The sequence below is a fragment of the Pestalotiopsis fici genome (genome assembly GCF_000516985.1).
Source record: "Pestalotiopsis fici W106-1 unplaced genomic scaffold PFICI_Scf_5, whole genome shotgun sequence".
Taxonomy (NCBI): domain Eukaryota; kingdom Fungi; phylum Ascomycota; class Sordariomycetes; order Amphisphaeriales; family Sporocadaceae; genus Pestalotiopsis; species Pestalotiopsis fici.
The window spans coordinates 1842196-1855671 of NW_006917095.1; the positions used below are offsets into that span (position 1 = coordinate 1842196).

At 49.6% G+C, this 13476-nt stretch overlaps 6 protein-coding genes across 6 annotated transcripts; 3 read left to right on the top strand and 3 right to left on the bottom strand.

Moving 5' to 3' along the window:
* Positions 1 to 42: 42 nt before the first annotated feature.
* Positions 43 to 2050, bottom strand: PFICI_07873 (uncharacterized protein; the record flags this gene model as incomplete). The annotated part of the gene is made up of 5 exons (XM_007836454.1): positions 43 to 757; positions 817 to 868; positions 945 to 1077; positions 1153 to 1538; positions 1612 to 2050. The coding sequence occupies 5 exons, from the start codon at positions 2048 to 2050 to the stop codon at positions 43 to 45; spliced, it is 1725 nt and encodes a 574-aa protein (XP_007834645.1).
* A 672-nt stretch (positions 2051 to 2722) lies between these two features.
* PFICI_07874 (oxidoreductase) lies at positions 2723 to 3792 on the top strand (the record flags this gene model as incomplete). Its single annotated transcript, XM_007836455.1, has 4 exons — positions 2723 to 3036; positions 3140 to 3449; positions 3521 to 3576; positions 3651 to 3792. The coding sequence occupies 4 exons, from the start codon at positions 2723 to 2725 to the stop codon at positions 3790 to 3792; spliced, it is 822 nt and encodes a 273-aa protein (XP_007834646.1).
* A 652-nt stretch (positions 3793 to 4444) lies between these two features.
* Positions 4445 to 5704, top strand: PFICI_07875 (uncharacterized protein; the record flags this gene model as incomplete). The annotated part of the gene is made up of 4 exons (XM_007836456.1): positions 4445 to 4600; positions 4672 to 4760; positions 4820 to 5358; positions 5460 to 5704. 4 exons carry the CDS (start codon positions 4445 to 4447, stop codon positions 5702 to 5704), a joined length of 1029 nt encoding a protein of 342 aa, XP_007834647.1.
* A 550-nt stretch (positions 5705 to 6254) lies between these two features.
* Positions 6255 to 7750, bottom strand: PFICI_07876 (uncharacterized protein; the record flags this gene model as incomplete). The annotated part of the gene is made up of 4 exons (XM_007836457.1): positions 6255 to 6612; positions 6689 to 7269; positions 7332 to 7453; positions 7549 to 7750. The coding sequence occupies 4 exons, from the start codon at positions 7748 to 7750 to the stop codon at positions 6255 to 6257; spliced, it is 1263 nt and encodes a 420-aa protein (XP_007834648.1).
* An 895-nt stretch (positions 7751 to 8645) lies between these two features.
* PFICI_07877 (uncharacterized protein) lies at positions 8646 to 10117 on the top strand (the record flags this gene model as incomplete). The annotated part of the gene is made up of 4 exons (XM_007836458.1): positions 8646 to 8691; positions 8748 to 9023; positions 9096 to 9130; positions 9191 to 10117. 4 exons carry the CDS (start codon positions 8646 to 8648, stop codon positions 10115 to 10117), a joined length of 1284 nt encoding a protein of 427 aa, XP_007834649.1.
* Positions 10118 to 11377: 1260 nt separating this feature from the next.
* Positions 11378 to 11893, bottom strand: PFICI_07878 (uncharacterized protein; the record flags this gene model as incomplete). The annotated part of the gene is made up of 1 exon (XM_007836459.1): positions 11378 to 11893. The coding sequence occupies one exon, from the start codon at positions 11891 to 11893 to the stop codon at positions 11378 to 11380; it is 516 nt and encodes a 171-aa protein (XP_007834650.1).
* Between the last annotated feature and the right edge of the window lie 1583 nt (positions 11894 to 13476).

The window sequence follows — 13476 nt, forward strand, 5'->3', positions numbered from 1 at the left end:
AGTCCAGCAGTCTACCTGCTGAGACTGTGATGCCGCTGCTGCTCAGTATTCCTTTAAAATCGTGCGGGCGGCGTCGAGGCAGCTGGTATAAGAGTAGTGGAATCTCTTGTCCGTCAGGCTGCGACAAAACAAGGACCGGTGAATCATGATGCGTTTGTGTAGAAACGAGATGCGCAGTGTTCGGCGTACGCTCTGGAGAACCTCTGGATGGTCAGCATTGGCGCCTGCTGCTGGTACGATGCAAGGGTCGTCATCTCGAAGAGTCTCTTGTTGCACCACCGACAGCCAAGGCGGCAGCTCCTGTGCAAAGCGCACCAGAGCGTCATCAGCCTCGAGAACCTTGTCAAACACACTATGGATTCCCTGCCCCGCGCGCTCCAGCGACGAGACACTATCGAACAGGGCCCGAGAAATGTTTGACAGCTTCAGTTGTTGGATTTGAAAAGTACTTTGTGTAAAGTGATCTGCTGGGAGCTCGGCCACGGAACCGTTGCAGCTGATGCTTGCCTCTTTCTCGTCACAATTGCTGGGTGGCGGCGTGGAACAGTGTGCCATGGAGATACTATAGCTTCGCTTGAAGGTGATGAGGTACGAGTCTTGGATACACAGGCAACACCACACTCTTTTCTGAACCTCGCGACTTATGACTTCGGATACGGATTCTGGTCTCTCGGATTTTGCCTGGACTCGGTGCAATCCCATGATCTGAGCCGTGACGTTGGCCATAGCAAGCAGGATCATGATTCGCTTAGAATCACTGTCTTTGTGATTAGCTAGGCACTGGAGATGGATGGACGTTCAAACGTTTCAACATACCCGAAGAAGTGGCAACAGGGCAAAAGAATACAGACAGCCTGAAGAGCATGCACTTGTTCGCCAATTCGTGTTAGTTTCATTCCTCGCGAGCCCACCAAAGGGTTTCGAGCAAAAATGGTTTGACCTACTCGAGTTGACGGTTGCGAGCTCAGCTGCGTGTAGAGACTCAATGGCGAGGTCGTAGAAGCTTTGGGATAAGAGGGAAGCCTCTGGGAGTCCGAGTTTCTCGGCCTTTTGCGGATGCATGTACATGAAGGAAAGCTAGCAGCTCCTGTGAGTCAGCCACCTGAAGACGGCCTGAGCATCGAGTAGTAGAAAAGGTCAGATCAGACATACACTGAGGACGGCATAGTATAATGTCAGCCATCCCGCATCGGGCAGGCTATGTTCCACTTGGCGATATAGCTGACATTCACGCATAAAGCTCGGCATGTGCAAAACGTTGTGTGTCCACGCCACGTGAAGTTGATGGAAACTCAAAACCTCCCGCTCTTGGGCACTCGAAAGAGAGCCTTGAATATTCAGGGCGCGGCCACGACCGTAATGGACCTCGGCCGTCGCCTTGTGGCTTCCCCAGACGAGAGCTTCCAAGGTGTTGGCGGCCTCCCCAGAAAGGTGTGAGTCGACATCACGCTGGCGCGGACTGCTACCAAGGTTTCCGTCGTGGTTGAAAGCTACAGGGGAGCCTTGGCTATAAACGTCCGTCGTTGAGTCTTGATTACCTATTCTCCTCGGCGGGATCAGAAAAACAACGCTCGTCTGGGAATCACGTTGCTAGGCATGTTCAAGTCTCACCAAGATCGCCGTGGCTCGGACTCTCAACGTTGACGGGTCTTGCCGCAACTTGCTCGCGGGCCGAGTCAGTGATGTGGTGCTGACCGGGCAGGTGAGAAGCTGGACTTTCGCGGACATGTGCGCGGTCGCTGTCGCCATGAGTCCTATGAGCAGTAGTAGCAACGCGTGCCGTCTTTGCAGAGCGCGGCCTCGCAGTCTGATCCAGAGAAGGGCGGTTTTTGGCGAGGACGACGGTCTCGCGATGGCACTGATCAGAGATGCCCCGGTTCACACAGTTGGTACAGGGGACCGTCCTTGAGCAGCGTCTCTTTCTTTTGGAGCAGGGATAGCATGACAATGGAGCCCTCTGGGTCACGCGTGGATGATGAGATCGCATTCCGGCGGGCGGGAGAGACAAGGTACTATCAACGCCTGCTGTGTAGGAGCCTGTTGCTTCCATGGAGAGCCGCCGACTGTTGAAGAAGGTATACCCAAGACCAAATCGCCAATGTCTATCCAAAGATAACCACTAGCTTTGTCAACAAGTCATCAATTGGCTACATGAAGGGAGTAGATAGGTATCTCTTGGTATTTCGGCCGACATGGTCCGTTCCCCCGCCGCAAAACTCACCCACTTACCCGCCGATCGCCCGCCCACCCAATCACAGAACCATACAGTCACTAATAATCCAGCCAAATCTCACCCGACAACGAGGAGGGTATACAACTCTAGTTATTACATAATATTTGTATCATTGAGATATGATCAAGTTACCACCCAAGGCTAGGTGGACATCTGTGCATTCAAGTCCGTGATGGATAGGCACTGTATCTGTTTCGCAGACTGTCATCTCTGAATCGACTAGACGCATCTCCGAATGAGGATTTACATGCATGTCCAGCGGTAGGCACCGACGGAACTGGCCTTCTTTATCGCTGAGTAGCTACGCGTGGCCACGACAAGAATCAAAAACGAACATTTGCTCTATTTTTGTAATGTCTCCCGCGTGTCTAGATATAAAGCCCATCTGCCATGTGCCTTCTGAATGATGCAAAGGTCGTAAAAGGTTACAAGTATATTCGTCCTTGACTGGAGACACACGCACACCTACATACGCCTACACACACAATCATGTCTGCTTTTGCTCCAGCTACAGGCCAGCGCCTTCATGGCAAGACGATTCTCATCACTGGGGCCTCGTCGGGCATTGGCCGCAGCACCGCCCTCGAATTTGCCCGGACATGCCCACAAGGATTAAGATTGATACTCACCGCGCGGAGGACCGAGAAGCTGAACGACCTAGCCCAGGACATCTTCCGGGAGACGGGAGGCAATGTGCAGGTCCTTGCTAGAGACCTCGACGTCAGCAACCCTGACCAAGTCCTCAATTTCATAAACACGTTACCGGAGGAGTGGCGGGACATTGACATTCTCGTCAATAACGCGTAAGGCTCACCCTTTCAAAGCACCCCGTCCCTGCCTCGTCTTGCATCATTGCGGGTAATTATTTCGGGGCCCCCCAACGAAGCTGACATGGGATGACCGCAGTGGTCTAGCCTCTGGTGTTGCAAGAGCCCCCAGCATCCCGCAAGATGACATTGCCGTCATGTTCTCGACAAATGTCGTGGGCTTGATCAACATGACACAAGCTGTCTTGCCCATCTTCTTGAACAAACCTAATGGTGGCCGTGGAGACATAATCAACATTGGCAGTGTGGCCGGCAGAGACGCATACCCTGGGGGTGGCGTATACTGTGCCAGCAAAGCAGCCGTCCGATTCTTTAGTGACAGTCTGCGCAAAGAACTGGTGTCGACGCGCGTGAGAGTCATTGAGATTGACCCTGGCCAGGTGAAAACGGTAAGAAATCAAGTGTCCCCGGGTGTGTCCTCGGATATGTATTATTGATACACGCGATTTTTTTCATCTAGGAGTTTTCTGTTGTACGATTCGACGGCGACAAAGAAAAGGCCGATGCAGTGTATCAGTGAGTTTTGGGTCATCTTGTCGCAATCGACACTCTTTTTGACTGACATGTTTTTCTTCTTCCTCTTTTTTCAGCGGTGTAGACCCATTGACGCCAGAAGATGTGGCCGAGGTTATTGTGTTTGCAGCAACAAGACGGGAAAATGTTGTTTTGGCAGACGTTTCCATCTTTCCCAGTCACCAAGCGAGCGCACTGGTGATGCACAGAAAGCCGTGATCATGATAAGCAAAGTTTCAGGCCACAAAACACACCAGTATAGATTCTCGCTGGACAATTTCAGTATGCCTAGCATCAAAGAAATGGTATCTTCTTTTTTGGGGTCCTGTTATAGTTAATAAATAGTGGAACTATCACAAGCATAGCTTCATATCGTACGAGACATTGATGCCAATTCGTATTATTAAATCTTGTCTCTCTCTCTGCTGGCTCCTGGAGATTTAGATTTGGTCACGAAGATGCGAATTGCTCTTGGCATTAAAGGGCGACAGAGCTTTTCAAACCTCGACCATGACACAGGTTGTTAGAATGTTGTTGAGTATGAGACTGCCTGGGTCCCATCCACAAGTTCGCGTTGATTGACACAACAGTTTCAACTGATTTGCCCATCTCACGGTGGAACCCGCCGATATCTGACCCATGTAGATGCTAGTTTCCGTAGATGCGGGCGAGAAAACTTGTCCGACGAACAGGCGGTTGCAAAGTCGGCCGCTTCAAGGAGAAGCTAATCAATGGAGCGCTACACCAATGGATGGACAGCGTAATGGAAGGATATGATACTTAAAGAAACCCCCTCTGATGGAAACACATGCATACCTAAACCAGAATAATCATTAGCTTGGACGCAAAAAGCTCGACTACAGTATTCAGCATGGCCACCGAGGTATTTCCCGTCATTGATGTATCTTGTTTGGACGACTTTACCCCCAAATCTGCCGAGATCACAAGAGCTTGCCAGGACTGGGGTTTTTTCATCTTGACTGGGTACGGCATTCCCCAAGCCACCATTGATCGAATGTTTGCATTGGTGAGTTTGCTCAAAGCATGAACATACCCTTGAGCACAATGATATGGACTTCAAGTCTGACTGAAATATAGAACCAGGGATTTTGTGCACTATCCCCGAGTGAAAAGTCCAAGTTTCCCATCGACCAACGACAGATTGGATACGACTTGAAGCATTCCAAGTAAGATGTAGCGCAATAATGATGTTTCACAGCAACTGACTCACATGCGATGATCACAGGTCTGGAGCCCATGAATCCATGGTGTTTGGTGGTGTCAAGGGTGAAGTCCAAGACACCCATGGCTTGAACACGTACTGGGATGCTGCTAAACGCGAGGAAATCGAGACATTCAAAGCCCAATGCCATGAACTGTCGCACAAACTTTTAAGGACTTTTGCTCAAGAGTTTGGCCTTCCCTCGACCTACTTCTCTGAAGCGCACAGTGATGCCAGCAATCCCCCCAACGTTCTCCGCATGCTGCATTATCCGAAATTCGAGACACGACCCGCCAATGATATTCCCCGAATCAAGGCCCATACCGATTGGGGCTCAATCACGTTTGTTTTTCCACGATCGGGCGGGCTGGAAGTCGAAACTCCATCAGGAGAGTGGCTCGAGGTCCCGCTGGTTCCGGGCGGCGTTGTGGTCAATATTGGCGACGCGTTGCATCTTTGGAGCGGCAGGGCTCTCAAGTCAACCCTGCACAGGATTTCCTTTGACAGACTACCCATAGACCAGGATCGGTGGTCTATTGCTTACTTTGTCAATGCTAACAATGGTGAGTAGAATCAGTTCATCCACCCCCTCCCCATTTCCCTCCTTTCTTACTTTTCCCTGTGTAATTGCCCATATGGGGATAAAAGCTGACTCAAGGACAAGACTCCCGACTCGAAGTCCTCCAAAAGCAAGCTGATGGTACGCATGCGCCTCAGCCTGGTGGCATTGTTCTCACGGCAGGAGAGTACTACGATGCTCGCATGTATGGCTCGCGTCTCAATGATGCTGAACGTAACTGGGTTTCGAAAGCCACCAATCTGGATTACTATGAGGGACTACTCAAAAAGGTTCAGCAAGTCGGTGTAGCTGACCACTCGGTTGTCGCTGACAAGCTTGTCGCCGTTTAAACTAGAACCGCATGTTTTGTAGTATGAACACCAAAAGAGACATCATTTCACATAATCAAATGTAGCAACCAATTCACCCGCAATGTGAGGACTAGTGCTACCATGAAACTTATGGAGATGGGTTTGGTCTGCTCAAATCATAGACACTTTAAAATTCATCCCGCTACCAACCATTATTGTGCCAGTTGGGTGTCTTGTCTATGAAATGAGATAGCCACATGTTTTCTTGTTTCCTGTTCTCCAACAGAGGCTCATAAATATATAGAGATTAAATATGAATAGATCTTGACAAATCGAATAGGATTGGTTCCCAACATACATGAGCTGCGGCTTGTTATCGTAGCGAGCACGAGAATAAACTCGTATCAGATCACAACTTTGCGGCTTGAACGTCAAGACGAGTAGGCAGAAAACTCAGAAAGTCTGTAAAGGGTGCAAAATTTCTCTCCGATGCCTGTCATTTGCTGAAGATATACCCGAAATATGGTAAAATCATACTGACAAGCAAAAACTATTGTATCTTGACCAAACCAGTTACTCACAACCACTTTCAAGCAGTGGCATCATGTTCTCTGAGCTCTTTCTGCATGACCTTGTCGACGCCTAGCTGAGCCTTGTCGTGGATCTCCTTGCCCTCGAGCAGAAATGACGTCTCTTCCAGTGATCGCCCATATGTCTCTGGGAAAAGAAAGTAAACAATAGCACACTCGCAGAATATCCACACACAGTATACCATGTAGTATTTCCACGCAATGGCATCGAGCGCAATAGGATTGACGTATGCGTTGAAGAAATTTCCAGCTCGTCCGACGAATTGTTTAAAAGCGAGTCCCTGAGTTCGTTGAGTGTATGGATATAATTCGATTAGGTAGGTATAGCTCAAGCCCTGGAAACCGGTACTCTGGAACCTGGACAAGTGGGAAAAGGTTAGAATCGTTTTCGAAAGGGTATTTGGGGAAAAACAACAATATCAAAATTGCTTACAGGTTGTATAAAAAGATAAAGACGATGCTGGTGATGGCAGCGGCGTGAGATGCGTCAATGGCAAATCTGGCCGAAGCAATCGTCCACGCTATAAAGCAAAAGCCCATACCCGCCGCGGAAATCATCATGACCATTCGACGAGGGAAACGAGGCGCGATAATGGCCAGCGGGACGGCATTGAGGAGGCTCCAACAGTTGTAGGAAAGAATAATGACCTGTATCGTGTGGTTGTTGGTGATACCGACAATGGCCAGGATCTTGGCAAAATAGTATGTGACTAGACCATTGCCGCTCACTTGGCCAAAGAAGCCAATGCACCCGGCAATGAGAAAGCGGGTAAACATGGCCTTGTCTCGAAATATGTCGCCCCAGAGGAACCTGGAGGCCATTTCCTTCTCCAGGGACAGCGAAGATTGGATCTGGGCGTATTCTAGTCGAACGTATTCGTCACCGTCGTGACCTTCGCTGTGGTACTTTTGAAGAATGGCATAGGCTTCGTCTCCTCGGTCTCTCGATATGAGCCAGCGCGGAGACTCGGGACAAAGGGGCATCAAGATGATCTGCAAGGCAGTGAAAAAGACCTGCAGGATGCTCGGTATTCTCCAGCCCCAAGTCGAAGCCACATGAACAGTGAGCCAATCACAATGGTCCAGCGGCGGCCAAGCCATTGACTGAAATATGGATTGAAAGGTACCGACGCAATCATGCCAGCGGATTGGATAGCTGTCATCAAGCCCAGGGTAGAGCCGCTTGGGTGGTTAAAGTCTTGTTACTCTCATGTTAGTCAATATTTCTGCCATGCTCCAAACTCAAAATCAGAAATGAAGGGTTAGATTGGGGGTTGTTGTGTTTGACCTTACACTCTACCCATGAATCCACTGCCTGTAGATTATTCATCATGCCGCTTTCGAAACCGAGGGTCCACTCAGCTCCGCCGCAATAGGGAATGAGAATCACATAGAGATATCGCAAGTTTGGCTTCTTGTACCAGGGTTTGTCGTCGTGCTTGACAATGTCTGTCAAGTGCGGATTATACGCCAACTCGGCTGCCGAGGTGACCATGACTGCAAACAAGGAAGAACAGGTAGGACGACGAGACGAGTTGAGAGTTTACTGACGAGGTACAAGTTTTGGGAGACGAGATTTCAACATTCGAGTACAGTCTCCTTGTTAAATACTTTTATTGAAACATATCTGGCAAAGCCAAAGCACCAACCCGTATCGACTGCTTGTTATCTTGGCCTATCTTTCCAGGTCTATCGTGCTTCTTATTTAGATCCGCCCGCAATGCAGAATGTGGGGAATGGGACACGGGAGGAGGGATTAGGCCTTGCTTGGTACGGTCGAGTTCAACGGCAAGTCAACAGCTAGACTGGGCGGGTGTATCGAAACAGACCCTTTGACCCAGAGTGGTTCATTATATCAGATTTTGACGAGCAATACGAGTTGACACTACAGAAAAAAGGAGAAAATACATTTGACCCCCCTTGTCTCTGTCTGTTCTGGTGGCCATCTTGTAGCGCTCAAGTCTGTTTTTAATATACGAGGAGCTCACCATAACCAACATTTGCTAGTACAATAAACAAGATTAGTGATAATTCAGGTGTTGTTCACAGACAAGTTGCACAAATTGAATCATGCCTAATATCGAGGGATGGTGATAAGAAGCCACCCATCATCATTTATCTCCGCGATGAGAATTGATGCAATCAAATCATTGTTAGGGACATGGCAATATTGGGCAAAGAATAAACTCACCCGCAACAGCTCGCCCGCAGAACTCGGCCGCTACACCATGATATTAGCGCGTGATGAAGCCGAGTGGAGCTCAGCAATCATCTATCTCGGCACGCAATGCCAGTAATAAGGGACAAGATGCAGTCCCCAAACCTTGGAGCCTTCAACTTTGCACCAAGTTTTCCCCTTTGAGACTTTTCTTTTGCAGCAGATTTCACAGATGGCCCCCAAAACTCGTGTCATCATTGACACCGATGTAGGCGAGTGTAAACCGTGTGCAATTGCGGTTATTGCCTTGTCTTGCTAATGATCTTTTTCAAAGGCGGCGACGATATCATTGCCATCCTAGTGGCGCTGGCCGCGCCCGCAGAAGATGTCGAAATCCTTCTCTTGTCTGTTGTATGGGGCAATGTCAACGTCGACAAGGGTTTGCGTAACATTATCACCGTGTTTTATATTGCCCAACTAGAGATGCAGTGGCGCGAGGCACAGGGTATACCAGTCGGGTTCCAATCTCTTTGTGCATATAAGCCTATTGTTGCTGTGGGATCTCCCAATGCTCTTGGCGAGAAGACAGTTTTAAAGACGGATGGGTTTCGTGAGTTGTATCGATTATTGCATTTATCAAAGTGAAAAGCTTGGCTGAGAGAGTGCTCGACATTTCCACTAGACGGCCCTGATGGCGTGGGAAATTTCCATACCTCTGTAAGACGTCCTTCAGGTCTGGCTCATGGCATTGTCAAAACTAATCGAAGCAAACAAAAGCACGCCCACATGTCGCCGCCAGGGCCGTGGAGATCATTGTTTCAACAAGGAGTGCCTGTCCCCGAGAATTCTCCTTCGTGGTACAAGTATTTTACGCCATCCCATCTTCCCGCGCACAAGGAGATTCTCCGCGTCTTGAAGAGTGAGCCCGCAGGGACAGTCACGGTCTGTTCCATTGGTCCCATGACCAACATTGCCCTGGCAGCCGCCGAGGATCCAGAAGTATTCCTCCGCACGAAGGAGCTTCTCGTCATGGGCGGCGCCGTTGACGTGCCGGGAAACATTACGCCCCTCGCCGAGGCCAACACATGGAACGATGCGCTCGCCTGCGCTCGTGTGTTTGCCCTGACATCTGCGGACCCGGCTTCGACCATGCCGTTGCAGACCACGCCCGAAATCCCCGTTGCCCCATACCCGGAGAAACTTTCATCAAAGCTCTTGTTGAAACTGTTTCCTTTAGACATCACTCTTGGACATTATGTGGACTATACGCGGTTCGCTAAAGCAATCAAACCTCAGATTGAGGCCGGCAGCCCGCTTGCCGTCTTTGTGGACACCATCTTGGGTGGTATTTTCCGCAAAGTCTGCTCTCAATATGGTGGCAATGCTTCTCCCAAACTCGCTCTTCATGATGGTCTGACCATCTGGTATGCCCTCTCCCCTCGGGACCCATCTTGGGAGTGGGCAGCTCTGGATATTCGAGTAGAGACCACGGGGCAGTGGACACACGGGATGCACGTCACTGATCGCCGTGGTAAAGTTCGTGCTGATGGAGTCAACGAAACGGAAATTGCTGGAGATCACTTGGGTTGGCTCAGCTCGACTCGAGGTAATAGAATCAATGTCGTTGCTCGAGATCCTCTCCCGGAAGCGTATCACTATTTGATACTAGAACAGCTGTTCGCGGGTCAAGAAGCAAGTATATAATGTTTCTAATTGCAGCTTCCCAGTCATATTTGACTTGTTAATAAAACCGACGATTAGTACTCAAGTGCGTAACTCTTGGTAGAGTTCTGGCGGTACATGATTTTGTTTTCTTCTTTTTGTAGTCCAACTTTTTGTTCATTTTGCCTAGAGCCGGTGTTTGCAGGGTTTTGCATCAATGTGATTGTGTGCAGTGGCAATGATGCTGGCTGACATCAAAGAGCACGAAACCAAATAAGGAGAAAGAGAAAAATACCCCTCGTCAATGCATAGACCATCTGCAGTAGAATCGGGTGATCCAAGCTGATCTTGCGCAAACTTCCTTTGTATGTGCTAAAACATGCTGCATACCTACAAATCAGATTGGGTTTCATGAAATGCCCGTATTTGTATTCTTCCACTACAAAAGGACATGAGAACAAAGTACGTTTCCAGGGAAATTGGGTACTCAATCAAATATGCAATAAGCACTAGGTGAAAGCAGTGTTTGGATTAATGTCCGTCTGATGTTTGCTGATGAAACGAACATTTTTAGCCCCCGAGGTCCCGGCAGACATTTCGTTGCATAATGGCAAACAAAATCCTCCCGCCTGTAGGATCTAGACATGCCTTAGCGACAAACGTAGATGCAACCGTTTCATGCAAAGCTTACCTAAGTTGCCAAGGTCCCTGCATAACCCAACCAAGGTTGGCTTTTGAGCTTGAACCTCGAGCACACCAAATTTGATCTAGATTTCACGGCACATTTCTTTCAAAACACGAGCGAGGTCCAAAAAAGGCTTTGTGAGTGTCGGTGTGCCATGGCATATCAAGTTGCCAGAGCGATTGATTTGTTTTATTGCCAGGATCATTGCTCTAGTAGATAAGTCTGTCTCTCGTACGAGGCTCTCCGTTGAGCAACCCAGCTCTACCAGACATTATGCTTCATGTGCCTTTATCGGCTTTCTGCAGTAGAGAAAAGTACCGCTGCGTTGATATGCCCTCGAGAATCCCAAATCCATAACACCGGTAGTAGAAAGCAACCTAAAACGCCGGCCGAACGAATCCAGGATCTAATAACAAGTTCCGTCTTTCCTTTTGGGGGGTTGTCGCAATGACACGTATATACAATGAATCGAATCGAGGACCAAACAGGTATCGATGCGCAGATGAAGAAGTCGGTCGACCGTCAAGTGGAAAGCAAAGGATGCAGGTGGTTCCTGCGGACGATCCAACGGTCATGGTCCGAAATATGAATAAATGCAGTGAGCGAGACACGACCGCTCATGAGTCTGGAGACTTCCAGATGCCGGCGCCTAGAGGTTTGCTGATTCCAAAACCAACGCCCACAGCAACGCCAATCACGAGAGCAGCAATCAAGAGCTTGACAATGAGTCGGTTCCGCCTGCTGAGCTTGGCCATCCATTGTGGTTGGCAGGATCGGTTGTTGATCTTGGCAGCCTTTGCCTTTTGCTTCCAGTGGTTTTGACCTGGCCAGACGGAGCAGTTGGGGTCGTGAAGTGTTCTTCCGGTGAACTGTGTCGACTTGCGGTTGAGGTTGTCTGCGGACTGTCCTCTCTCGATATCAGTGTCGAACGGGTTCAAGTGCCGTGCAGAGCTGGGCGTAGAGAGCCCCGAGTTCCTGGCCAGCTCCACGCTGGTCTCATGAAGGGTCTTTTCGGTACTGTTGACGCTTGTGCTGGGCGAAAGAGCAGTGCCATTGTGAGAGGGTAATTCAGTAGTGTTGACGGTCAAATGACCTGGCTCTGTCGCCTTGTCCATGTCGCTCTTGGTGGCCATTGTGACCAGTACGGCTCAAGAGTAAGAGAACTGGTTCGTGTTTCGAAGTGGGTAGAGTCCTGTGTGTGTATGTGTGGCTTCGTCGTGATGTATCAAACGTCAAAAGCGACGGGAGGTTGGTTGAAGGAATGGAGGAAGCAATTTTTCCAATACTAGTTGTCGATATGTGAACCAAGAGGTCGAAAGAGAAGTGAAAGGCGCAGTGCAAATGGAGCTAAGGAAGGCGTTGGTTAGTACACAGGTAAAACATGGCAAGCTGCATGAAACAAGGGCAGGTCTTATAACAAGGAGGAAAAAAGTGGCAAGCAAAATAGAGGTCGATGGGTTAGGCGAGAGAGAATCACTTACCAGAAATTTGCCTATTCACTCAACAGGTGCGCCGGAAAAGGCTTTCTTTTGAGCGCGACGAATTGTATAGTTTATGGACGCTCCCAAAGATTGTGTGGTGATATTGTGGTGGCCAAAGGGGGGCCGTGAAAGAGCTGTGAACAAGCTCTTGTTCGTTCCTTGGTTGATTGTTGGATTGTTTCTTGTCGGCTTGTTTGTTGCAGCAGACAAAGCACCAGGCCGTTCAATCAATGGCGTGGTTATCTTGAGATCATCTGCGAGACAAGCAGAAGCAAAATGGTGGCCGTCGCGCGACTCGTGTCAATATGGGAGTAGTGGGTAGTAGTTGTTGGGGAGGATGGGTGATCTCGAAAGCTCCTACTTGGCCAAAAGGCTAAAAAGCTGCGTCGGAAGGGCCGATCAGACGACAAAGGAAGAAAGTCAAAAAGGCAGACGGCCCGCGAAGGGTTAAATGCAGACGCAGACAACCAGAAAAAAAGAATATCAAAAGAAGAGGGAGCTTATTGCGAGCGAGTGAGAAGGGGTCAGTTCATAGTAATAGTTAGATTGAGGACCCAGTAGTATGTAGTAGGTAGTGAATGAAGGACGATATACGCAGAACCCAGGCCAAAGCAGCAGCAGCAGTAGATGCTACACTAGACGAAATCATTGATTGGGGGGGGACCGTAGCAGATTGGCTTCAATGCAAGGGACGAGATCCCAATTGCCAAGGTTGAAGTACCTCTGAAGCGCAAGCTCGCTCAGCCAGATACCTTGACCCGGCTTAGCGTCAAGTGAAAGAGGACAAGGGCGCAGGCCGGCAAGCGCAGGTGACGAATGAGCAGATGGCCTGAGATCAAATGGTGCTCCGTAGCTAATGATGATACGTACTGATGGTCCTTGGTTAACTTTGGCTACCCCATCGACATGCGCCGACGCCCCTGGGCCAGCAGTGGTTATCCCAGCTGTTGAACGCCCTTCTGGGGCGAATCACAGCGGCAGCTTGGGCGGGTCGGCGGCCCAGTTAGGCAATGCCCACAAGCAGAGCCACGCTAGGCGGGCGAAGGACAGGCAGGACAGGCATCATGGGCGGACCGTCTCCTAGCAGGCCAGCAAGCACTGAACCTGGGGCGGTCCAGGCACTAGACAAGTAGATGTTCCTCTCGTAGCGGACAGGTGATGGATCGCTGATTGCTGGTCCGCCCTCGACCGCCGGATGTGGACAGACGGAGCCGCTGCATCGGTTTCGCATGGAT